Raw genomic sequence first — 25,449 nt, 5'->3', positions numbered from 1 at the left:
GAGGTGTGGAGTGGGCAATCCCTTTGTGGGTAAGGACTCGGCAAAGGAACAGCCAGTGACTTGGGGAGGAACACACAGAGCTGATCTGGGACAGGTAGGGCAGCTGATTCTCGGTGCCACAACCCCCGCCTTTCCCCCGCCAGGGCTTAGCGCACACAGTGACCATCTCTGATTTGGTAGCCATGGCAACTCAGTTGAACCAGGGAAGAAAAAGCCACCACAGCCCATCACTTCATCATATTTGTTACTAGCAGAAATGCCCGGGGAAAATATAGGAAAAGGTGTGATGAATGAACTACGCCAATGACATTAACATAGCATATTTTATTGGAAATACTTTTCTCTTATATATGACTTTAAGAAATTAACATAGCTAGTGATGTGCTTAGAAAACGCATTTATACGTAACTCATTTCTTGCTAACAAAAGGTGTGGTGAATGAACTACGTAAATTATGTTAACATAACATTACAGGCAGTCCCCGGGTAACATGGATCCGACTTACATCGGATCCCTACTTACAAACGGGGTGAGGCAACCCCGCACTAGCTGCTTCCCCCCAGCAGACCAGGGAGACGCGAAGCTAGCGCTCCCCTCTTCTCCCCCCCAGCAGACCAGGGAGACGCGAAGCTAGCGCTCCTCTCTTCTCCCCCCCAGCAGACCAGGGAGACACAGAGCGACTTTTCTCAGCAGACACCTCAGCTTGAGAATAAAGGACTGAGGGAAGTAAAGTGTGGAAGAATAAAACTGAGCTCTGGAGAAATGTTTGGCTAGAGTTTCCGCTACAATATGTATCAGTTCCGACTTACATACAAATTCAACTTAAGAACAAACCTACAGTCCCTATCTTGTACGTAACCCGGGGACTGCCTGTATATTGGAAATACTTTTTCTTGCATCTTAGTGAAAGGATCTCGTAGCTGCAGTTTGTGTGACACGCTTAACAGAAGAGTCCAGCAAATGCCTATGATCAGGTGCTACTAAAAGCTAATTAGTAGCCCAATTGGGGCTCTGGGGGACCCGATTTCGAGCTATAACCGATCCAGTTATTGAAGTTAGGACAACAGTAGTGTCCGTGCAAAATTTTGTGTTTCTATGATCAGGCGCTACTAAAAGCTGATTATCAGTGGGCCCAATTGGGGCTCTGGGGGAACCAATTTCCAGATATAACCAATCTAGTTATTTAAGTTAGAAAATCAGTAGTATCAGTTCCAAATTTGGTGTTTCCCAGCAAATGCCTATGATCAGGAGCTACTAAAAGCTAATTAGTGGCCCAATTGGGGGTCTGTGGGACCCAATTTTGAGATATAATCAATCCAGTTATTGAAGTTAGGAAATCAGTAGTATCCATGCAAAATTTGGTATTTCTAGCTGTTAACGTTTCAGAGATCTAAGCTAATGATCAGTGGGCCCAATTGGGGCTGTGGGGGAACCGGGGGATCCAATTTCGAGACAAACCAATGCAGTTATTTAAGTTAGGAAATCAGTAGTATCCATTCAAAATTTGGTGTTTCTAGCTCTTAAAGTTTCGGAGATCTTTCGGAACAAACACACAAACAAACAAACTTTCGGAAATATTTATAAGACTTTAAAACTGCTCACTAATGAACAGCCACTGTGCTCAGATCAGCACGTGACCCCGCTCACAGCTCGATACACTTTTAAAACCCTGCTTTCGTGCTTCTTGTGGAGACTTACTTCGCCCCGGGGTCCTTCCTTACAGTCTGTACGGTTTTGAGGGCTGGGGGGAGGGCACTGGTAGGGACAAAGGGAACCCTAACAACACTACGTAGAGTGGCTTGCTGCATGAGCCCTTCACTCAGCCTGCTCCCTGGCTAAGCAAGAGCAATTGTCCTTCATAAAAAGCAGGCAACTGGAAGAGAGAGTCAGAGTCTTTCATCTCTCAGTCCAAGCCTGAATGCAGCTTAGGGCAGAAGTAATTAAAAGTCACTGCCACTGCATGGCTGCTAAGCAGCAAGCTCTGTGAAATCAACCCGGTGGTTTTGGTTCAGTTCCTAGTGAACAGGTAGCTCCTTTGAGAAGCCCAATTTCTTCTCTGGCAGTTTCTAAATCAAGGCCAAGGATTAAATGGGCAGCTCCCCTCTCACCATTAATCACGAGAGGACGTGGCAATGAATGGTATCAAGGCGGCAGATCAGGAGCTCTCTCCGCCCTGGCTTGCTCTAGAAGAGCCAGGGGACACCACATGAAAGTGAAAGGTGGTGAATACTTTTTCCACTCAGTCCACAATTCATCTGTGGAACTCACTGCCACAAGCTCTCACTTACCTCAGCAAGGATTGGCCTCACAACAGCAAGCACTAGCATCACAAGAATATCCACAGTTAGCACAGTGAGGTTTGCCAATAATGCAGAGGTTTCATAGAATCATAGAATACTAGGACTGGAAGGGACCTCGAGAGTCATCGAGTCCAGTCCCCTGCCCTCGTGGCAGGACCCAATACTGTCTAGACCATCCCTGATAGCCATTTATCTAACCTACTCTTAAATATCTCCACAGATGGAGATTCCACAACCTCCCTGGGCAATTTATTCCAGTGTTTAACTGCCCTGACAGTCAGGAACTTTTTCCTAATGTCCAACCTAAACCTCCCTTGCTGCAGTTTAAGCCCATTGCTTCTTGTCCTATCCTCAGAGGCCAAGATGAACAAGTTTTCTCCCTCCTCCTTGAGACACCCTTTTAGATACCTGAAAACAGCTACCATGTCCCCCCTCAGTCTTCTCTTTTCTAAACTAAACAAGCCCAATTCTTTCAGCCTTCCTTCATAGGTCATGTTCTCTAGACCTTTAATCATTCTTGTTGCTCTTCTCTGGACCCTCTCCAATTTCTCCACATCTTTCTTGAAATGTGGTGCCCAGAACTGGACACAATACTCCAACTGAGGCCTAACCAGGGCAGAGTAGAGCAGAAGAATGACTTCTCGTGTCTTGCTCACCACACCTGTTAATGCATCCCAGAATCACGTTTGCTTTTTTGCCACAGTATCACACTGCTGACTCATATTCAGCTTGTGGTCCATTATAACCCCTAGATCCCTTTCTGTTTGGATGGGATTAAGCCCCCCTCCCTGCTTCAGGGCACAAACCAGCTTCTAACAAACAGAGATCAGGAAGAAATGATTATTGTGGGCAGGATATTTCATAACTTGCTTTTGGCGCCCTTCTCTAAGGCATCTTGCACTGGCTACTCTTGGAGACGGGAGACTAGGTACAGCGCTGACATGATCCAGTTTGCCAGTTCCTATGTCCCATCCAGGCCAAGAATGAGACTGAATTGCTGGGTTTGGAAATCTTGCCTTGCCTCTGCACCTTTTCTGTGGGAGAGGCTTTGGTTTCCAGAGATCTCAGTTTGGCACCTTCAGCAGTGCCACACTCATCATTTCCCACCATTTCACATAAAAACAGGCTCAAATCCCTAGGAGCAGCAGAGGAACTGCTTGCCAGGGCTTCCTGAAACGTATGGGCAAACAAGATAACTTCAGGTCCAGACTTGGAACAAGAGGATGAATAAACTCCCTTACATGCAAAGAAACAGGAAAGTTCTTACCGGCTGTGATAAAGTACACACAATTAATCCACAGTACGTCCCATCTGCTTCAGCGGGGATCTGACTGCAAGATCAGGGCCGTACTGCAGAGGGAGCAAGGTCAGCGCTCACATGGCCTGCACTACATCCCCGAGTTCTTCACCTATCCGGAGCACACGAATACCATTTGCTTCGGATTACATCACAAGGGCCGTAAGTCTGGTGAGTCTCAGTCTGGCACCACTGGCAGGCTCTGCGCAGAACTGAGATGCTCTCTGGCTCAAGTGATGAAACTGCACAGAGACATTCTGCTAAGTTTCGTGCCCAGGTCTCCTCCGGGCATCAGCGGGGAGAACAGAACGAGGAGCGAAGTGCTAGAGAACTCTGCCATCCTGCTGGGAAAAACAGCAAGATGCGACCCACGCAGCTAAAACCCACATCCAGTGTTTTCCTTGGCTGCAGCAAACTGAAATAGAGTGAAGGTCGCAGAGAGCAGGGATGCACCGAGATGGTCAGGTCAAGCTGTTCCATGCCTGTCTAGAGAGAAGTGGGGACCCAGGAGAGCAAAAGGCAAAGACCGGAGTCGCACTACGCCAGTTCGCAGGGTGCTGTCTGGGAACGCTCACGTCTGCGTAGCCTTTGTGCTCTTCTCAGGCTTGGGCCCTGAGCTCCCTGCCTGTTTGCTAGCAGAGGTGGTGACATCCCCGGCGACCCCAAGGGTGCAATCCACTCTCCCAGTGACCTAAGAGAGGGGGCGGCACTCCAGATCAAGGACAACGTGATCCACATGGGGAGCGTAGGATTTCACTGGCTCAATGTGCAGAATGTTGGTCCTCCAGGGCTTCCCGTGCAGCTGCTGAAGCAGGATTCTGATCCGTGCTCCCGTGGTCTCTGCCCATCTCTGCCACTCGGCCCTGGCCATGGCTGCCGGGGTCTCCCTCCCAGAATCCGTGCGGTCCGCATCCTTTGGGTTCCTGCAGTTCCTCTGGTCCTCCTGCCTGTTGGAGAAAGCTTGCTCCGGACATTGCTGCAGCTGCTGCTCCTCCAAGTGGCCACTGTGCAAATGAAGAGCCTTCGCCGGGAAGGACTCCACGTTCTGGTGGATGTGGAGAATGCCCCCTGTGCCCTTCCGCAAAAGCTGGCAGGCGATAGGCCAGCCCTCCTCCGAGCTGGGGAGCAGCCCCAGGTTCACTCTGTCGGCCACGTCCCGCAGCTCAAGCTGCAAACAACAGGGACAGGTGAGGATGGTGTCACGGTGACAGGACATACAGCACAGAGAGCCCCATGTGGGGAAGGGAGAATACACCAGTTGAGGCACTGCCGGGCACGGAGAGGTTCTCTTTGCCTCAGGGGTGCAGCATATAAAGGCGGCCATAGCTCTGTCTCTTGCTCTCTGCCATAGGAAGGGGTGGGTGCAAGTGGGCACACCTCACATGCTCTTGCTTGGCGTTGGGAGTAAACTGGGCTTCTCCAGAAGCTCAAAGCCCCAGCACTGCCCTTGTGCCTCCTCATATCCCTTCCCCAGAGCCCCGTCCATCTGAGAATTAACTAACTGGTCCGACGCATCATTGGTTCTGTAGGCCAAGTTTCTTGCACATGCTCCCGGCACGCCTCCATTCCCCCGGCAAGCTCCCTGTGCTTTCCATTCCCCTCCTTTACCCCCACGCCCGGGTCTCCCGCGAGGGCTGTGTCCCCCCATGCCATGCTCATCTCCCTGGGGTGGAGGTGAGTCATTCTGAGCCAGCCCTGGGAGGATTCACTGGTGAGCCGAAGGAACTGAATGCCATCCAAGTGTTCTGCGAGCTACAGACCATTACGGAGGCACGTGAGGCGCTGGGTCTGCTCCCCAGATTCCAGGGCTCTGCGGATCCCTCATCTCCCCCTTCTGGCTCCCCAGTTTTCATTAAACCCAAGAGGGTTTTGCCCACCGAGGCCAAGAATATTCCCTGAAAGTCAACCTGCTTGGCTGCAGCACGCAAGAGCCCGTGTGTTCCGGCAGACAGACACGGCCATCAAGATGGACTGAAGGCTCTTTGGTGTCGTGAGCTTTGGTGGGCACAAGCCACCTCTTCAGCTGAAAGTGGGCCGTGCCCACGAAAGCTCACAACACCGGCGACATGTTTCGTTAGCCTTTAAGGTGCTGCCTGACTATTCCTTGTTTACGTTTTTCCAGTTACAGACTCACTCGGCTCCCCCTCGGAAGCTTTTGGAGGCTCTTTGTTTCAGGGACCACCTGAGTTTGTGCAGCAGCCAGCCGGGGGGATCCCAGTCCCCTACTAGGGCTGCTAGGCACTACGGCAGTACCAATGACAATAACAAAGCTGAGCGTCGGGACAGCTTGGCTGGAACAACGACTAAGTATGTAGCAAAATCTGATACCCAGGGGCAAGTGTGTGACGTGTGAGTTATTTAGAAAGGTGCATGGGGATGCCTCTAAGAGCAGTGGGCTGAGCTGGACCTGCGGGCTAGCCAGACTGGAGACCTGACAGGGAGACAGACCTACAGTTTCCCAAGGGACAGGTGTGCAGCTCCATTAGTGGTGGCCTTTTGGGGGGCACTGGACACTGCAGGCGATGGGACCTACTAGCTCCTTCTCGTCTCTGTGCTCTAGATCTATGGAGTGGGTCTGACCAGACCTTAATGCACCAGGTCCTTGTCTCCTACAGCTGCAAAGCCGGAAGAGGCTATCTTGGAATTGCCCCCTCCGTCTCCACCGCGACCTCTCAGCCATGGCCGGGTTGCTCCGTGCTCACCTGCCTGTTATCCCCTGGGTGGATCTGACACCGATCCTGCACGCCATTCAGTTCCAGGTTCCTTCGCAGGGCCTCTACGGCATGGGGGTTCCACTCACAGGCGTGGACAAAGGCAGCGCCAGCATGAACCAGGTACGGCAGCGTGAAATAGCCAATCCCTGAGGGCACAGGGGAGACGCTGCTGACAGCGCAGTGCCCACACCCCCAGGGTGGGAACAAAGCTGCAGGTGCAGGGTGAAGGCCTCATTCTCAGCAGCAGAGAACTACGGGATTGAGGCTGTTGGCAGAACTTCGAAGGAGAGGGTGAAAGTCCGGGGCTGAAGCTGCTGTTGACTCGCAGCATTGGCTTCCGGACAGAAACTCCAGCGGCACGGGGTGGAGGTGAGCAAACTATGAGCATTGGGACAAACAGAGCAGTCTGCTGTCTGGAAGCAGCCCCCGACAGGGGTGATGGGGATCAGTAATCCAGGGCCCACAGACTCTGCTCTCGAAGTCCCAGCAAACGCACCGGAACGGACGAGTGGGACCCTGTCCCAAAGCCCGGAGGACGGCGGCATGAGGTGGAGGAAGCCAAGCCTCTCCCATGGCCCCAGGACAGTTACCTGCATAGAGATCTGCTACCACTTCCCCTGCACACGGCAGCGATGCCACCCGGAGCTTCTCTGTTATGTTTCCAGGAGAGAACATGCACCTGGTGACATCAAACGTGTATCTGGGAAAACACCATCGGCCCAGTGAGAACCACCAACACGGGGCTGATCAGCACTCCCTTCCCAGGGGCACCTTGGCTCCACAGCCCCTTTCTGCTTCTGCTGCCCCATTTCCCCCCTTCCTACCTGATTCCATTGTCCACATGCTCCACCCAGCCATCCTGGCCCAGCAACAGGGTCACTGTCGGGGATCGCACCCCGTCTGGAGATACTCGCCCTCGCTTGGCTACGCGTCGGGCACCCAGAGCAGAAGCCACTGTTCCCCAGAGCTCTGGTCCTGGAAGAGAGCCCCGGGCAGGTGGGTTAGAGAAGGCTGGTTTAGTGCATCTTGAAAGACAAGAGCCACAGGCCCCTCTTACCCAGCTGCTTCCATAGAGCGGCCCTGAAGCTGTCCTCGCTCAGCAGGACAAGGTCTCCGTGCCGCTGCCAGGAACGAGGGAGATCGTCTGCCAGCTCATCGGACCACCTGCCCTCAGAGCCCGACACTAACCGCTGCAGCTCGCTGCTGAGCTTACGAGCGGGCGACTGGACTCGTGCCGCCTTGGAGGGAACGGGGTCCTGGGAGAGAAACACTAAAGAAATCACTGATGCTAAGACAGGCTCCCTCCCGCCCTGGACGCTGAGCTGCGACACGGGTGTGCGTAGGGGGAATCTCCCTCCCATAGCTGCTGTGTTGGACATTTTCCTGTATCTCCCCCAGGGACTGGGAAATCCAGCTGGCTGGACATGACCCTTCCATCATGCTGGCTGCACTAACCCACAACCGCCTGAACCCGCAGGCTGGAGCAGGCACTGCTCTCCAAATAAAGCTCCTGGAGACTGTGATGGGCACCCAGCAAGAAGGGAACAATCTCTTTATAAAGCAGGGAGGCTCGTCTGCTTGTGAATGCTGCAGGAATTTAGCCCTTTTGATGCAGGGCGTTGCCCCAAGCTGGCTGCACGCTGCGCAGACTGGTGCAGGAGAGCAGCTAAAATGCAATATCACCTCTCCCTGCAACCCCATCTCCCACTGCGCTAGCGTGAGAGTCTCTGCTCCCTCAGTGCCTGTGGGTGTCTGCTAAGTAGCCCCTCAGCTGAGACTTACGAACTCACTCAAACCCCGCTAGGGAGAAGCACAGCTGCAGGGCCTCCAGCAGCCCTGGCCCAGCTGAGCTCAAACACATGCTCCCACCCTCCCAAGAAAAAGGGACCTGATCGTGAGGTTCCAGGTGCCCCCACAAGCTGCCGAACGGACTCCTCTCTCATTAACTTGCACAAGAACGGACCACGCTCGGCAGCTGGCAGGTACTGGGCCCTAAATAAAACACTCAGAGACTGAACTGGATTATAAAGTGAAACTAGTTTCCTCTTCTACCTAGAATAGTAATAGAGATGTAGCTGTGTTAGTCTATCTGCACCCCAGAGCTCCCAGGCAAGACTAAGCTAGTCCCAGGGAATTCAGGTAAATTCTCCTTCAACTGATGGCAGAAGGAGTCAGAGCTGAATTTCACCATCTTCGACTCCTGTCTGTACAAATGGCAAAAGTGCCGTTTGGGAGGGCTTGGCGTGCCAATGACCCATGAGGACACAGCCGATCGCAGAGACAGGACATGAGAGCCTGGAGTGGTAAATCCTATCTCTGTTTCTGCTGAGGAAGCCAGTGCTTTGCTGACCTGGACCCAAGTCAGGGTGCATGTCGTCTCAGGGGGCAGGCTCTCCCGCAGCGCCTGCAAGTGCTGCTCCGTGAGTTTCTCTCCCAGCACAGGCAATGCCACTGTGCTGTCCAGAAGCTTCTGCACACGATAACGGACATCCAGAATCCCCTCTCGCGCCAAATACTCCCTGCAAGTCCAAGGATGTAGGGGTCATTCATTTCATGTTATGTTCTCTAGGCTTTCTGCAATCCTCTCATATTGGCCTGAGCAGAGCAAAGCTCTGCACGCATTGTTCAGTACCGGTTTGATGAGACCATCATCTCTTGGGAGTAACAAACCACATGGTCTAGAGCAGGGGTTCCCAACCTGGGGTATGCATACCCCCAGGGGGTATGAGAAGCTTGTCAAGGGAGTATGGGGAATAATTGGTAAATAACTAGAGTATCCTAATTGAAATATTCCAAAAGTAGTAGTGTGAGTGAAAAAAGTTGTGGATTCTAGAGTCTAGAATTTATTTCCTTTCATATTGAATAGGGGGTACGGGAAGGTTTACTAAAAGCCAAGAGGATACGGGGACTGAAAAAGGTTGGGAACCTCTGGTCTAGAGTCAGGAGAGCTGAAGCTATTCCCAGCTCTGGAATGAGTTACTGTGTGACCTCAGGCGAGTCACTGCATTCCTGTGTGCCTCGGTTTCCTCTCTGTAAAATGGGAATGATACCCGCCATTGTAAAGGCTATGGGATGACAGTGCTGACTAGAGCCAGGCACAGTACAGGAAAGTGCTGGCTGCACAAGCTCTGTATCTCGTTTCTGATTGCTCAGCCCCAGCTATTCCAATCCTGGCCTTCCCGCGAGCACAGGATTGGTTTTTCTTTTCTCTTTTTTAAACTCTGTTCTGAGTGGAACACATGTTCATGACCATGCGTTCAGCTCAATACAGGTAAAACAATGTCTCACAGCTTTCCTCCCCTCCCTCTGCGTCTCTGCACTGCACCTGAACCGCTGGGCAAACTGTGACTTGGTAACAAGCGCAAAGACGGGACCAGAATTCACATTCTTTGCATCCATCTTGACAGATCCTGAAAGAGAAGAAATCATCGCTCAGTCGTCTGGCTTGGCAGTAAGGGAAGCTATTCAATCTGCGGTTGGCAATTCCAGCTGGATGCAGCCTGAACGTCTCTCAGCAGCACCCAAAGACTTGGGCGGAAGGGTGGGCCTTGCAGCGAGGCTGACACCTCGGCGTGCTGAAGAAGCAGGTTGTGCCCACGGCAGCTCATGCTGGACACTACCTCCATTTTTGGTCAGACTCTAAGGTGCTGCAGGACCAGTCCTTGTTCTGTAAGTTCTACCTGGAGTGTGACTGTGCTCGAAGGGCAAACAGGAGCACGGATGCTTCAGGGCCCCCGAAGTGCTCGGGACCCCCGGACACGGAGCAGAATCCCAGGAGGGGAGGCGCCCCTGGAGGCGCATTGCTGAGCGCGGCAGCGCCAGGGCTAGGCACAGGCGGGCACGCCGGGAACTGGTCACCCTCTGCCCCAGTCACCGCAGGGCGTAACAGGCATCCCCCCTCCCCCCCACCCCTTCCCGCTCCCTCACACCTGCAGCCCCCACCCCCGTGCATCCCCTCCCCCCACCCCCACGAGGCGACCCCCCCCAGCCACACCCCACCCTCACGCACCCCTCCCCCACGAGGCGACCCCCCCCAGCCACACCACGCACCCCTCCCCCACGAGGAGACCCCCCCCAGCCACACCACGCACCCCTCCCCCACGAGGAGACCCCCCCAGCCACACCACGCACCCCTCCCCCACGAGGCGACCCCCCCAGCCACACGCCCCGGCCTCTCACCTCCCCCCCCCCCGAGAAGGATGCTGCTGATGCAGTCACCCCCCCCCCCCCGGCTCCCTGCCGCGCGAGGGAAGCCACGAGGCCCTGGCGTGCGCGGAACTAGACGCGCGGGGTGCGTGCCCCCCACCGGAGCCGAGTGGCAGTTGCCATCCTGCGCCCGCCGCCGCCATCTTGGCTGTGGGCGGGGAGCTGCCTCCCGCCGCCGCCAGCCAGCGAGCGGCCGGGCTCGGGCGGAACGGAAGTGGCGGCGCGTGTTTCCAGCCGGATCCCGAGGGGGCCGGAAGGGGCGGGCTGGGGGGCCGGAAGCGCGGCCCCGGCGGCGGGTGAAGGATGGCGGGGCTGGCGGTGCGGGACCCCGCGGTGGATCGCTCGCTGCGCTCCGTGTTCGGTGAGGAGGAGCCGGGGGGGACCCAGCTACGTCACGGGGGGGGCAGGGCAGCGCTGGGCCCCCCCCCGGCCCGGTTCCTCCCTAGCTCCCGGGGGATCTCCCGCCCCCGCGCCCGGGACCTGCCTCCCGCCCTGGCTCTTCCCCGGTGCCCAGCCCCCCCCTTCCCTGCTGCTCCCCTCGCCGGCCAGACCCTCCCCCCCCCCCCGGGCTTTCCCTGGACAGAGGCCCCCGCTCTTCGGAGTGTGGCGACCCCCCCCCCCCCCGCCCCTTCCTTCCCGGCATCAGGGACCCTTCCCAGAGACCCCCCTTGCTGCTCTGGGTGTCAGTCACATTGCAGGCGGGTTTGGAAAGGGGCTGGATACGTTGGCTCACGTCACAGGGTAGGTACCCGTAGGATTCCCCCCCCCCCCCGTGCCTCCCCAGGGGTGTGCAGTGGAGCCCGCTGTTGCCTCCTTTGGAAGCATCAGGTACTAGCCAGTGATAGTGGAACTGATGGGACCGTGACCTCCTCTCTCCCCTCTACTCACAGGGGATGTAGCCTCTGCCATGACATCCTTCTCAGAGCCTTTCTGTGTTCACGTTCTTTGCTCGTTGATATGATGAATGGAGTGGAAAAGGATACACACAATTTTTGACTATTCTGCACTGATTAAGGGCCAAAGTCCATAGACATCAGTGGCCTTTCAGTTGGGCCCTGAATAGTGAGACACCGTGGGGTGCTGTGTGAAAATGTTAGTACTGTCTCCTTCACCTTCCTCAGCATGGGCCTTGCATGCTCCTCAGGCAGGTGGAAATGGAGATAAGGAATCGCCAACCCTGATTAAACCAAATTTTCCACCAATATTTTCACTGAAACCAATAGGAAAAGAATGACAGAAAAAACATGAAACGAGACCTGCCAACCCGCCTGTAAAGGGTTAGGAAGGTGTCCCAGGCTCACAGTAGTTCCTATATTGTACGTACCTGTGACCTGCACTAATTGATACTGGTAGTAAAAGTGGGAAGAAAGAAGGTTTGTTAACCAGTATTGGCCCATTCTCACATGAAGACTCCTAAACTTTTCCTAAACTCTTCCTGTTTGGACCAATGCCTGCTATCTCCCATGGCTTATACACACTTTAAAATCTCACTTTAGATCTTGGACTGCTCCTAGGCCTAGGCCTATTCTACACTACCCCAGGCCATCAATCTAAGTTGCGTAACTTCAGCTGTGTGAATAATGTAGCTGAAGTCAACATACTTAGATCTCCCAGGATCTTCAGTGGTTATGCTTTCCTATCAACTCCTTTTACTCTTTTTAGTGGAATATCCAAGTTAACAGGAGACTGCTCAGTGAGTGATTGCTTTATCACATCCAGTAAATTGACACCCCCCCCCCCCCACACACACACACATGGGATCGATCACTGCCCGTTGAGCCAGTGAGTCGTGAAGGCATACCCCATCTCTCAGAAGCATTTTATGCTCCATGGTGGGTTAAGGTGGCACAGTTGAAAGGGAGACAGGCAACGTAAGCATTCTGGAGGAGGAGGAAAGTCTGGTGGAACAGTCCACAGACTCCTGAAACATAAATAGTGGTATCATACCCAAAATAGGGTACCATTGTTCTAAGAAACATTGACTGCATTATAACTGCCCACTTTCCTTCTGACCTGAATCTGGATTGAGTCTCATTACCAGAGCCCTAAAACGTGCCCCGGAGTGGATTCTGTACTGGTAACATGATACTGCTCCAACACGAGCATTTGGAGCAATGGCACATACACAAAAGTCTGCAGTCCTGCAGTAGCATGCCAGAATGCAGCCATCCCTGTGGTTTGCCATCCCTTGGTTCCCTTCTGTTTTTCCTATTTTCCCGTGGAGAGAAGTTCATGTCTATGTTATTTCCTGGTATTCGAGGTCTGTACTGATACACTGCTCCCCTCTCCCATAGTGGGGAATATCCCATATGAAGCCACAGAGGAGCAGCTAAAGGACATTTTCTCAGAGGTGGGCCCTGTTGTCAGTTTCAGGTGAGAACTGTTTCTCTTTTGGGCATCTCCTATAAGCAGGCCTGGTCTCAGCAGTCACTGATTTGGCATTTATCAGCACACCAGCCACAAGCAGACAGGTCTCGGGTATACTTGGCAGGCACAAGTTTTGAACAAAATGGTCCTTCATCCTGTTGGGGACTGCATGGAGGGTGGGGGAAGATGGTGTTACCAGTCTGGAAAATGCTTTGGTATCATGTAATATTCTGCCCATGTACTATGCCTAATGGCTTTGATTCTTTTGGTTCCGCCATCCAGGTTGGTGTATGACAGGGAGACAGGCAAACCGAAGGGATATGGCTTTTGTGAGTACCAAGACCAGGAGACGGCGCTCAGTGCCATGCGGAACCTGAATGGGCGCGAGTTCAGCGGGAGGGCGTTGCGTGTGGACAATGCAGCCAGCGAGAAGAACAAGGAGGAGCTGAAGAGTGAGTCTGAACCTTGAGTCAAGGGGGGTCAGTGCTACCGTAACGAATGACCTAAACCAACCTCTCAAACGTGAAACAGAAATCTGCTAAGTGAGGCATAAAATCTAGTGTGCTTCCCGTAATGTGATGAGGTTCACAGTGAGAAGCTCACCAATAACTGATGTGCTCCAGGTAAGTTAGCAAGTAGGAGGGATAAGAAAAGGATAGAGAATAAGAGACAATATCTTATTGCCTCTATATAAATCCATGGTACGCCCACATCTTGAATACTGTGAACAGATGTGGTCACCTCATCTCTAAAAAGATATATTGGCATTGGAAAAGACTCAGAGAAAGGCAACAAAAATGATGAGGGGTTTGGAACAGGTGCCATATGAAGGGAGATTAAAAAGACTTGGACTTTTCAGCTTAGAAAAGAGGAGATTGGGGGGGATATAATAGAGGTCTATAAAATTATGACAGGTATGGAGAAAGCGAATAAGGAAAATTGATTACTTGTTCCCATAACATAAGAACTAGGGGTCACCGAATGCAATTAATAGGTAGCTGGTTTAAAAAAAAACAAAAGGAAGATTTTTCTTCATGCAGTGTACAGTCAACCTCTGGAACCCCTTGCCAGAGAATGTTGAGAAGACTAGGACTTTAACAGGGATCAAAAAAGAGCTAGATAGATTCACGGAGGTTAGGTTGATCAATATTTATTAGCCAGGATGGGTAGGAATGGTGTCCTTATCCTCTGTTTATCAGAGGCTGATAGGAGGGGTGTGTATATGTGTGGCGGGGGGATTGACTAGTCGACTGACTATCCGATCAGCATTTGCATTTGCTTATCGGATAGTTGACTAGTCTTTAACTATCCCTCAACTAAAGTATTGTGTCCAGTTCTGTGCACCACATTTCAGGAAAAATGTGGAAAAACTGGAGAAGGTCCAGAGAAGAGCAACACATGATTAAAGGCCTTGAAAACATGAGCTATGAGGGAAGACTGAAAGAACTGGGATTGTTTGGTGTGGGAGAAGAGAAGACTGAGAGGGGACACAATAACATCTTTCAAGTATCTAAAAGGTTGTTACAAATAGGAGGGAGAAAAATTATTCTCTCTTTAACCTCTGAGGATATGTAAAGAAGCAATGGGCTTAAATTGCAGCAAGGGAGGTTTAGGTTGGACAGTAGGGAAAACGTTCTAACTGTCTGTCAGGGTGGTTAAACACTGGGGTAAATTGCTTAGGGAGGTTGTGGAATCTCCATCCCTGGAGATATTGAAGAGCAGGTTAGACAGACACCTGTCAGGGATGGTCTAGATGGTGCGTGGTCCTGCCATGAATGCAGGGAATTAGACTTGATGACCTAACAAGGTCCCTTCAAGTTCTGTAGTTCTGTGGAACTCCTGAATCTATTTCAAAAGTACGTTTCCCTCCGTTCTGCCTGTGAAGAAGCAGCTGTGAGCCCAATAGCCTGGCGGCGTCGGCCTTTTGGCCAAAGGAGTCAGTGTGGGAAAACACCAGCAATTGTGCTGGCGGCTTCTGTGATGTGAATTGAGACCGAGACCCAGCAGCGTAGGGCTCCCAGGACTCTTGTGTATTTAATCTTTTCTCTTTGTCTTCCCCCCTCTGTCGCTGCCAGGCTTGGGCACAGGTGCCCCCATCATAGAGTCACCCTATGGAGACCCTATCAACCCTGAAGACGCCCCTGAGTCCATCAGCAGGGCAGTTGCCAGCCTGCCACCTGAGCAGATGTTTGAGCTGATGAAGCAGATGAAGGTGAGTGGGAACAAAAAGGCTGGAACCACGTCACGAACTCGCAACCGTGGCCTTGCTGTGCAATAACTCCACCCCCATTCCATGAGGCACCAGGCAGCAGCAGCTCCTCACTCACAACACCGTGCCATTGTCACTGTTGCAGCCGCGGCCAACCCAAGGCTCACGAGCCGCATGCAACCCCCCCCCCCCCCCAGGATGCGGCTCGCAAAGCCCCCCACCCGCCATGGCTCGTAAGCCGTCCTGACGCCCCCCCAAAACAGCCGTCTCGTCCGGGCTTCCTGTGCTGACCTGGACTGGGGAGCCGTCTGGCGCGGCCATTAAAGATGCAGAATTAAAGATGGCGTCAGCCGGCGGGAGCCTGATGTGGCCAAAAAGCCTCTCAAAGCATTTAAATGCGTTTTCTTAAAGGGACAGAGGTTGGTGGGTTTTTTTGTTTTCCTCCTTGACCAAATGTGACCGGGGGCTCCTTTTAAAGGGGAGTCCCTTTTTATTTTTTTTCTCGACAACTTTGCCCCGGCTCTTCACGCTGGATCCACTGATTTCTTGGCTCTTTGCCCAGAATGGGTTGGCCACCCCAGGTCTGGAGGGTTAGTCAGGAGGAATGTAAGCAGACGGGGCAAGGAAGAAGGCTGGTCTAGCAGCTGAACTCACTGTTTTGGACAGTGAGAAGCAGGTAGAGACTTGGGGGAAACCAGAGCTGCTCTTAGGCGGGGAGGTGAGCTGTCTAGCCTCCTACTGCTCTGTTAGCTTGGCGAATACTGTGGCCAGTGGAGGAGAGGAGATGAGCATGGACAATGGGATGCAGAGCAGCCTGAGCTGTGTGATTTCATGATGTCCCTATATTTCAGACAGTCCACAGCCTAGAGTGGACAAGTCTCAGGTGCATTGCTGGTTTGTTAACCGTGCCAGTGCGGTGTAACGTGCCAGGCACATGAAACAAAACATGCCTGCCTCTTGCAAAGTTGCCACGGCTGCATTTCCGGGCAGGAGTGGGGTGGCAGCAACAGTTAGCAGTGAAGGGCTTAATCCTGGGGAGCAACAGCAAGGCCCATTGGGAGCTCTGATCTGCGTGTTGCTCTTCAGTTGTGTGTGCAGAACAGCCCTCAGGAGGCCCGGAACATGCTGCTCCAGAATCCTCAGCTGGCGTACGCTCTGCTCCAGGCCCAAGTGGTGATGAGGATCGTCGATCCGGAGATCGCTCTGGTATGTACGAGCCCGGGCTGGGCTCAGTAGAACACTGGAGAGGCGGGGCTGCGGGGGATGCCAGGAAAAGCCATGTCTAGTTGGTGCGCTCACAGCTTTTCTCTCCTCCATCTTCTGCTTTTAGAAAATTCTGCATCGTCAGACCACTGTTCCGCCTCTGATTCCGGGCAACGCACAGCCAGTTCCTGGGCCTGGACCTGGGCCCGGGCCTGGGCCAGGACCAGGGCCAGGACCAGGGCCAGGTCCTAACGCACAGATGAACCAGCAGAATCCCCCAGCGTCCCAGCCACAGCCCATAGTAAGAACATCTGTTCAGTTACGTTCCTGGAATGGAGGTTAGGGATGTGCAGTCCCCATGTGGAAGATGGATATGGATGTGTGGTGTTGAGAAGGGTTGTGTGTGTGTGGGTGGGGGACGACACAGGGTTCCCCACGTGGTGCAGGGAACGATGCTCATGTCTGTTGCTGGGGCAGGGTTCTCAATGCGATTTCTTTGCTCTGCAGGGTGGCATGCATGTAAATGGAGCTCCTCCTCTGATGCAGCCTCCTATGCAGGGTGGCGTGCCAGCCCCAGGACAGATGCCAGCCTCAGTAGCCGGCCCAGGCCCTGGCCCCATGGCTCCCGGAGGTGAGCTCCTTGAGCATGTTCCTTTGCCTTCTGCGTGTCTGAATTCAAACTGTAAAAGTTGCCCAAAGCTTCTGCAGGGACAACGTGTCCCATGGGCCCAGGTGCCTTGCAGGCTTTTAAGAGAGAGAGGCAGTTCCTCGGGGGAGATTTGAAGCCACGGGGAACTCTTGGGGCAGCCAGCTAGAAGGGGCCACTGTCTCTACCGCTTGTCAGGCTCGGTGGAAATTGTTCTGTCCGAGGCAGGGTGGGGCGTCGTTATAGTTATCTGGGGGGACAGATAACTAGTTCTCTGCCCTTCCCCCCAGGAGGAATGCAGCCTCAGGTTGGGATGCCGGGGGGTGGACCAGTGCCCTTGGAACGTGGACAAGGTAGGCCACATTGGTTGCAGCGTGCCATAGGGCTCCTTGCTTCCCCGCTGAGACTTTTCAAGGCCTAGTGCCAGGAGAGATGTTGATGGAACAGAGAATCCCCCCGCAGAACTGACCCTCCCCCCTTCCCTCGAGCTAACGGGATGTGTAAATGTTTTCCCAGCCTGTCTGTGAGTCCGTGTGCACCTGTCCCTCTGTCTGAGTGTGTGTCTTGTGAGCAGGGAGCGCCAGGCTTTCTCCAGGAACTCTCTTTCTGACACCTGGCAGATCCCGTGGTCTGGGAGCCAGCAAGTGCCTGCTCTGTGGAAGATTTGTCCGTGCTTTCTGTTGTTTGGCCAGGAGAGGGCGCAGGAGCTTTTCCTTTGCACAGAATGAGGGTGTGGATGGTGCAGAGTGCTCCTATGGAGATGTTTCGCTTACTCCTCCCTCCCTCCACGTGTGGAAGGCAGTACACCAGGGATGTAAAATCCCAGTTACTCACTCACTTAACCCCTTAAACGTTAGGTTTAGGTTGACTTAACATTGATCCAGAGCAGGATCCAGGCTGGGGACTGTTGCATCCTCCAGGCCTGCACTACTGTTGGTTCCCAGCCCCCATGCTGGGGCCAGGGCTGGCTCTGCCGGCTCCCAGTCCACACAAGAGCAGCCCACGGCAAGTGGGGAGCTGTTCCAGCCCTTACCAGTTATTCGGAACCAGTAAACATCACCCATTTAGGGTACTGCTTACCAGTTAACCGTTCACAGCCGCACTGTACGCCAGTGTCCATTAAAGCAGGGGCATCTCATCGGCCAGTGGGCGCCATTTCCCACATCAGAGATCGCTGTTCTTTCCTACTGTGGGCCATGGGGAGAGTCAATATCCTCCCTTAGTGCGTGTGTATATATATGGAGCTATACCTATCCCCTAGAGTTGGAAGGGACCTTGAGAGTTCATCGAGTCCAGTCCCCCTGCCCTCATGGCAGGACTAAGCACCATCCCTAATAAATTTGCCCCAGATCCCTAAATGGCCCCCTGAAGGATTGAACTCACAACCCTGGGTTTAGCAGGCTAATGCGCAAACCACTGAGCTATCCCTCCTTCTTCTAGCAGAACATAGCAAGTCCCTTGCTGAGATTTCAGCTTTGGGTTCTGCTCCCCCAGGGCCTCCGTGCTGCTGTGCAGAGCATTGCCAAGAAGCAGTGGATACGCTTCTTAGCAACGTGCCCGCTGTCCACGGGGTCTGAATAGCGGTGCTAAAACCAAACTGGCTAATGGCTGCGTTGCTTGGGGAAGCTCTGAGCAGAGGCAGTGGCACCGTCTCGTGGCACACGCAGGCACAGCCTGACACCTCATGCCACCTCCCACGTGCAGAAGGAATTCGGCAGCTCTCAGGGCTACACAGTTAATATAATCTAACTGGAAGTGTAAATGCAGCAGGACCAGACGGTCAAGGTCCCTTCCTCAGCCATGAAAACAGTGTTGAGTGAGTGGCCTTTTAACAGTGCAGGAGAAGCCGTCCCCCGCCTAGGACTGGCATTGGATGGTGTCTGGTCAGGGGAGTTATTGGAAAGTGAGGCCTGCAGATGGGCAGCGTCTCCTTTAGGGGTGCGAATGGTTAACCAGTCAGCATTGTCCTCAGCAGGTGAGGCTTACCAGTTAGGATGAGCCAGCAGGGGCTGGAGCGGCCCCTCTGCCCGATGGGGGCAGGGGGCTGCTCCAGACCGGCCAGAGCAGCACACTGCATGCGGGGGCACCCCCAGCCCAGCCCGAGCAAGGGGCCGCTCCAGCCTGGCCGCAGCAGGCTGTGGCCTGGAGTGGCCCCACTCCTGCACCCATGTAAGCAGTTAACCAGTTAACGTTTAGCCAGGTAACTGATTACCCGGGATTTTACATCCCTCGTCTCTTCAAAAGAGGCAGTCCGAGTCAGCAGGACTCACTCCACCCAGGGAAAGGAGGCCGTCCGTGAGTCTGTGCGTGCGTACGTCTCTGTGCTATTTATGTGTCTGCTCTTTTCCCTCTTTTCCTGCTGCTCACCCAGGAAACCTGCAGCTCTCGCCCGTGGGACCTGCCAGGCCTGCATCTATCGAGCGAGTTCAAGGTATCCATGACAGCTGCCAGCTCCCTTGTCATGGGGCTCGGTGTGTAATGCATGGAAAAAGCCTGGACTTCAGCACGAGGGCTCTCTTCACTTGGGGTCGTGGGCTCTGTGTAGCTGGCCCAGTGTGGAAGGGAGCACTTGCTAAGGCACATCTGCCCCCTGGCTTAGGGGGCGTCTGGGGTTCTCCACGGAGCGGTCTTCTCTCTGGGAAGATTAACCAGTACGTGAGGAAAGAGACAGGAGAGCAGGCTCACGCTCAGCTTTTGCACCTCACGGACGTGGGGCGTCTGAGTTTGACCTCCTGGGTCTGGGCTGTCTAGGCTTGCGCTGACCTTGTGACTCGCACTGGGTGGGACCAGTCTTGTGGATAGTTACTGTGAGCTCCGTTCTCGACTTCTGTCAGCACAGTCACTGCAGGGTGCAGGAAGGGCTGAATTTGGCACAGAGGGCACCCGCTTCTGCGAGCTGCAGCGTTGTCTGTGGGAAGGTTTCCTTTTTGTTTGCTGTGCAGCACTTCCAGCCACGCCATGGACAGCAGCGTGGCCTCTCTCCAGAGCCAGTGTGTGTCTGTGAGCCACGGGGGGCACTGGGGATGGGGTTCGGTTGCACCCCACCACCGGGGCGGCAGGCGTGGTCCTTTCTTACAGGAGGACTTGGTGTAACTGTTCTTGACATCACTCATTTCCCTTGCTTGCCTCCCTGGCAGTGCCCATGCCGGACCCGAGGGCTCCTATGCAGCGGGGACCACTACCTGCCAGCGGCCCACCACCCCGGGGCCTTCTGGGTGATGCTCCAAACGACCCCCGGGGAGGGACCCTGCTCTCGGTCACTGGAGAAGTGGAGCCCAGGTGAGTGGGCCAGAGGATGAATTAGTACCAATCTGAGCCGTGGCGTTTCTGACTCCCCTGCTCCTGGCCTGGCCTCTTGTGGGAGCGATGGTTAAGTGGCACTGCCTGCCGGGTCCCGTGCTGGCTACGTAGAGCGATGTGTGCTGGCGATCCAGGTACACACGGCTGTGCGGCGGGAAGGAAGGGTGGCGTTGGCGGGAAGATTAGCATCCCTCCTTCCACGCCAAACTCCCCCACTGTCTGTGTGGCCGGCTTTGTGCTGCGATCAAAATACCGCGCCTCTCAGTGCCACGCTGGTGCCTGAGTCACATGCTCATCTTTCTCCTTCTCTGTGTTCCTCCTTTTTCTACAGAGGCTACCTTGGGCCGCCCCACCAGGGTCCACCCATGCACCATATGCCCGGCCATGACAATCGTGGCCCACCCCCACATGAAATGAGGGGCGGGCCAATGGGAGAACCCAGGCCACTGATGGGAGAGCCAAGGGGGCCTTTGATGGATGCTCGAGGTGAGACGGTGGCTGTAAATAAAATGTGAAATGACCAAGAGAGAAGCTGGTTCTGTAGAGATGTGAGGAGAATGGGAAGGCGGGGGACAATTGGGCGGTGAAGGGAGATGCAAGAGCGTTACCCAGGGCTGACGCGAGGCACTAGGGGAGAAGGGTGCAGTTACACAGGACAAGGGAGAAGTTCACATTTGTCCTTGGGTGTCATTCATGCACTGTTTCTGGCCCTCCTTGGTGTTCTGCCAGTCACGAGACCAAAGGAGGCTTCACTTTCAAAAGTGGGCGTGTGCCCACGATGTTCATCATAGAGTTCCCTGCCGGGGTTTGCTTAGGGCATGTGTTTTCTCTGCAGGGGGAAGAGATCCTAGAGGCATGGAACCCAGAGGAATGGAGCCCCGGGGCATGGAACCCAGAGGGATGGAGCCCCGGGGCATGGAACCCAGAGGAATGGAGCCCCGGGGCATGGAACCCAGAGGAATGGAGCCCCGGGGCATGGAGCCCAGAGGGATGGAGCCCCGGGGCATGGAGCCCAGAGGAATGGAGCCCCGGGGCATGGAGCCCAGAGGAATGGAGCCCCGGGGCATGGAGCCCAGAGGGATGGAGCCCCGGGGCATGGAGCCCAGAGGGATGGAGCCCCGGGGCATGGAGCCTAGAGGGATGGAGCCCCGGGGCATGGAGCCTAGAGGGATGGAGCCCCGGGGCATGGAGCCCAGAGGCATGGATGGCAGAGGAATGGAGCCCAGAGGCATGGATGGCAGAGGCATGGAGCCCAGAGGCATGGAGCCCAGGGGTCCTGGCCCCAACCCAAGGGGCCCAATGCCTGGTGGAATTCAAGGACCTGGGCCACTTAACTTGGGAGCGAGTGGCCCTCAGGGACCTAGACAGGTACATGCAGCATCCTCCGCCCTAGTCTTACTCTGACAGATACTGACCAGCGCTTAGGGGCCGGGTTCGAAGTGACATCCGCGCTTTACCAGCCTACGTCCCACTACTAATGCAACCCGACCGCCAGAGAACCTCAGGGGTTGACAGCACTACCCCCCCAGGGGTCCTAGGTCAACACCTCCCTGCCAGCTAGCACCAGGGTACTACCAGCGTGGGCTGCTGGCTTTTGTCCTGGGTCTGACCCCCTTGCGTGGGACTCGCAAAATATCTATAATAAGGTTAGAAAAACTGTAGAGATTCCCCCAGGTCACCTCTGCCCCGACCTCTTCCTGTGACTTACTCTCCTCATCAAGATGCAGTGGGGGGAGCCGTGGTTTCCTTTCTCTTCTGCTCGCCGTGTTTCCAGCTCTGCTAGCTTAAAGGAGCCAAGTACTGAGCCAGGGCATTTCTGTGGGGAGCAGGCCAGCTTGCGTGCACTCCTCAGGCGTAGCGAGCGCCTCCCGGTCGTTAGCAGAGTGCAGTGGGTAGAAGGATGCAGGCCTGTTCCACAGAGGGAACTGAGGCACAGGAAGCCCAAGGACCAGGTTTGTAGATGTGTTTAGGTGCTTGGCGCCTATTGAGTTCAGCGAGAGTTAGGCGGCTAAAAACCTTTACAAGTCTGGCCTTAAGTCACTTGCCTGTGATTACGCGCGTGTTGATGACAGAGCTTGCAACTGAACCCAGTGTAGTCGAATCCAGTGTCAGCCTGGAGGCCACCCTTCCTCTGGCCTTCTGTTACTGCCGGGGTTATGTGAACAAAGGTTTCTGGAACTTGGGGGACCTATTTTCTTGTGGCACCCCCCTCCCAGCCCCCATCTGGGCCTCTTACATGGTGCCACAGACGTTACCTGCATTACATCCAAGGGCACATGGGGCCTTCCCTGGCTGAATCCAGGCTGTGTGCAGTTCTCCAAGAGCAGAAGGACCCACCTCATCCCATCTCTTTGTTCCCACAGGTTCCCAACATGCCTGGGGCAGGCATACAAGGAGGCGGTATGCCAGGGGCAGGCATGCAGGGAGGCGGTATGCCAGGGGCAGGCATGCAGGGAGGCGGTATGCCAGGGGCAGGCATACAAGGTGGCGGTATGCCAGGGGCAGGCATACAAGGAGGCGGCATGCCGGGGCCAGTGGTACAGGGAGCTGGCCAGCCAGGAGGCTTTAGCCCAGGCCAGAACCAGGTCACCCCGCAAGACCACGAGAAGGTGAGTAAACAAAGGGCAACTTGGCTCGGAGGGGGGGGGGGGGGTATGGAGGTGGGATACCCTTTGCAGTGGGAATGAACTCAGCACTCCTCTCTGGCACGGCAAGAGAGGCCGGTGTCTTGTAGTTTCTGTATTGGAGCTAACTCAAGCTGGGGAGTTCATGCTCCTGCAGCTTCCCAAGAGAATGATCAGTAGCAGCAGCAAGACGGGTGGTTTGAAATGTTTCCTGTGGCCAAAGAGCCAGGTCCTTTCGCGAGAGTTTATATTGCTCCTGCTCTTTGCCTTCGCTTTCCTCCCTCCAGCAGCCTGGTCTCTAGGTAGCATCCTCACGATTGGCTTTGCTGCCCCCTCTTCCTTGGGAAATTGCTCTTGCACGTGACCTTGCAGATCCTGCCCTTTCTCTCCACAGGCCGCCCTGATCATGCAGGTTCTCCAGCTGACTGCAGACCAGATCGCCATGCTGCCCCCAGAGCAAAGGCAAAGTATCCTCATCCTGAAGGAGCAGATCCAGAAATCCACTGGGGCTCCATGAGGAGGTGAGATGGGGCGGAGGCCACGTTCCTGGGAGGGGACAGGCTGCAGGCAGCAAGGTGGTGGGATAGCTCGCGTGAACAAAGGGTGCGGGGGAAATGTAGAGGGCAGTTTGAAATGGAGAAGACCCCCAACACGGCCATTGAATTGGATGCCCTATGGCCTGCCCTGCTTGGGGCTGGCTGGCTGGTGGGTTTCAACTAGGGTACCTAGAGTTCTTCCAGGGAGTCCGTGAACTCCTCTAGATTTTTGCCGAGTTGTACGACAGACCACACAAAAAGTGCTAGAGTAGTTGGTGCGGACTAAAATTTCACACAGTGACTTGTGTATACTGCTCTCTATCCTGTACACTGAAATGTAAGTGCAATGTTCATATTCCATCTGATTCATAATTATACCAGAAGATTTACCCAGCATTGTTCGGGTCTTTAACACAAATAATTTTGTTTTTTTCATTTCAGTCATTGCTCTGGGATGGGGATGGGGAGGAGGGGTTCAGTATGCAGGCTGACTTGGGGAGAGAGGACAGCCCCAACCCTCTCTCACTGCAGCAGCTTGGGGCCATAGCCGCTGCAGGTACACTGAGCACAGCCAGGGGCCAAGTGTATGTCCCCCAGCTGGGGGACAGACATACTCACAGGCAAACTCTTTGAAATATATAGTAGATAGTGTCCCTTTCTTCACCCCTGCTCCATGCTTGCCCAGTAGGGTTAGCACTGTCTCAGTCCCCATCGCTGGCCCCTTGCTGCCCCCCTGTGGTCATTCTGCATTATAACTGTCCCTTCTACCAGACCCCTCCCTTTCCATTTTATGAGAAACAGTCCCATTCCAGGCACATCCCATTGTCCTGGCACAACCAAACCCTGACCTTGCTGTAAGTTAGGATGAGAGGAAGCTGCCTACCAAATTTGGTGTCCTAGCTCTTACTGTTTAGGAGGAGTTCTTGATAGACTCACAGATAGATGCACATTTCTAAAATATACAGTAAGAAGATGGGGATAATGAGAAAGGAAGCCATTTTTCAGTACTAGTGGGCTGTGAGAATTTTGAATTTTTATGTCCGATTTTGTAAGGAAGTAGTTTTTAAGTGAGGAGAAACTTGGGTACGCAGGGCAAATCAGACTCCGGCCAGGATACAGTCGTCTGGAAAGGTTGTGAGCCTCATAGGGTGGCCTTGCTGTAGGGAGGGTCACTGCTGTGTCTGGTGCATCTCCTGTGATGTCTGTCAGAGAGTTACCGGGCTGGGGCTTGTGGGCTTTGTTTGCTGCTCGGGGCAGGAGGTGAGGCGCCCAGTGCTCCTCAGCGGTTGGATGGAAGGCCATGGTGGCACGTTCCTTTGTTGCATGTCAAATGGGAGGCTGAGGGGCTAGTCTGGGCTGCAGGATAGACGCAGGCATTGCTAGACTGTATTCAGCTGTCCTGGAGAGAGCAGCGACTGGCCAGTGGCACCCAGCGAAACCCTGCGTCTGCAGCCGCTGTGCTAAATCTCTTTAAAGGCGGGTCCCTCCTTTCCCTAGGCTGTGGAAGTGCAGGAGCGCTGCTCCGGGAAGAGCTGCCATCGTGCTGTGGGATGCTCCCATGGGCTGGGCCGCGGCCTGTATTTCTCCTGGGAATCCACAATGGCGCAGGCGGGCACTGAGCCGTCTGCCCTGTGCTGCTCAGAGCTAGGGAAAGGCTGCGGCCCCCCCCAAAGCCGCCTACGAAGTGGGATGATGAGGTTGCTCTTGCTCCGTTCCCACAGGCCTCCCCTGCCTGTGTCACTCAAAGCAGAGTTTCCCTCCCCTCAAGTGTTCCCCTTTACTTCTGCAGAGCTCAGAAGACACTTGGTGACCCCGGCAGCAGCCCTGAAGATGAAGACCGGTGGGATGGAGGAGGCGCCCGAGGCCACAGCTTCACCTCATCACCGGCTGACCTGGTGCAGTCATCGGGGGAGGGTTCCTCCATCCTGCCCAGTGTAACCCCCGTACTGTTCGTTCTCTGTGTTTTGTGTGTGTGTTTTACAGTATTTGAAATAAACTTGGAGGAGGATTTGAGTACAGGCCATGGCTGTACCTGAGACGGCCTCCA

At 54.5% G+C, this 25,449-nt stretch overlaps 2 protein-coding genes across 5 annotated transcripts; one reads left to right on the top strand and one right to left on the bottom strand.

Annotated features, from left to right (window-relative positions):
• Positions 1–304: 304 nt before the first annotated feature.
• TYW2 (tRNA wybutosine-synthesizing protein 2) lies at positions 305–10,800 on the bottom strand. 2 transcript variants are annotated; one of them, XM_075896744.1, is made up of 8 exons: positions 10,618–10,800; positions 9,637–9,721; positions 8,662–8,830; positions 7,369–7,567; positions 7,136–7,286; positions 6,902–7,011; positions 6,300–6,457; positions 305–4,765 (listed from the first exon to the last, which is right to left on the bottom strand). In XM_075896744.1, the coding sequence occupies exons 1-8, from the start codon at positions 10,658–10,660 to the stop codon at positions 4,289–4,291; spliced, it is 1,392 nt and encodes a 463-aa protein (XP_075752859.1). In that variant the 5' UTR covers positions 10,661–10,800; the 3' UTR covers positions 305–4,288. The 2 variants fall into 2 exon arrangements, with proteins under 2 accessions (XP_075752859.1, XP_075752857.1); XM_075896742.1 differs by lacking the exon at positions 10,618–10,800 and adding an exon at positions 9,992–10,230.
• CSTF2 (cleavage stimulation factor subunit 2) lies at positions 10,720–25,415 on the top strand. Of its 3 annotated transcripts, XM_075896736.1 has the most exons (15): positions 10,720–10,878; positions 12,812–12,890; positions 13,167–13,336; positions 14,960–15,096; positions 16,180–16,299; positions 16,424–16,597; positions 16,804–16,927; positions 17,233–17,295; positions 19,314–19,373; positions 20,080–20,221; positions 20,574–20,728; positions 21,078–21,610; positions 22,606–22,851; positions 23,261–23,387; positions 25,192–25,415. In XM_075896736.1, exons 1-14 carry the CDS (start codon positions 10,821–10,823, stop codon positions 23,381–23,383), a joined length of 2,184 nt encoding a protein of 727 aa, XP_075752851.1. In that variant the 5' UTR covers positions 10,720–10,820; the 3' UTR covers positions 23,384–23,387; positions 25,192–25,415. The 3 variants fall into 3 exon arrangements, with proteins under 3 accessions (XP_075752851.1, XP_075752852.1, XP_075752853.1); XM_075896737.1 differs by lacking the exon at positions 19,314–19,373; XM_075896738.1 differs by lacking the exons at positions 17,233–17,295; positions 19,314–19,373.
• The last annotated feature ends 34 nt before the right edge of the window (positions 25,416–25,449 follow it).

This window comes from Pelodiscus sinensis, chromosome 13, assembly GCF_049634645.1.
Source record: "Pelodiscus sinensis isolate JC-2024 chromosome 13, ASM4963464v1, whole genome shotgun sequence".
In the NCBI taxonomy this organism is placed as follows: Eukaryota; Metazoa; Chordata; order Testudines; family Trionychidae; genus Pelodiscus; species Pelodiscus sinensis.
Note: the sequence above shows the minus strand (reverse complement) of the source record. Positions and strands in the feature narration are given on the sequence as shown.

Bases quoted from the DNA above. Each gene is read 5' to 3' on its own strand.
- TYW2 (XM_075896742.1), bottom strand. From the start codon at position 10,112: ATGCGCCTCCAGGGGCGCCTCCCCTCCTGGGATTCTGCTCCGTGTCCG. The intron at 7,012-7,135 runs GTAGGAAGGGGG...GTGTTTTCCCAG, and splicing joins CATGTGGACAATGGAATCAG to ATACACGTTTGATGTCACCA. The intron at 6,458-6,901 runs GTAACTGTCCTG...CTGTGCCCTCAG, and splicing joins GGTAGCAGATCTCTATGCAG to GGATTGGCTATTTCACGCTG.
- CSTF2 (XM_075896736.1), top strand. From the start codon at position 10,821: ATGGCGGGGCTGGCGGTGCGGGACCCCGCGGTGGATCGCTCGCTGCGC. The intron at 13,337-14,959 runs GTGAGTCTGAAC...TGTCGCTGCCAG, and splicing joins GAACAAGGAGGAGCTGAAGA to GCTTGGGCACAGGTGCCCCC. The intron at 16,928-17,232 runs GTGAGCTCCTTG...CCTTCCCCCCAG, and splicing joins TGGCCCCATGGCTCCCGGAG to GAGGAATGCAGCCTCAGGTT.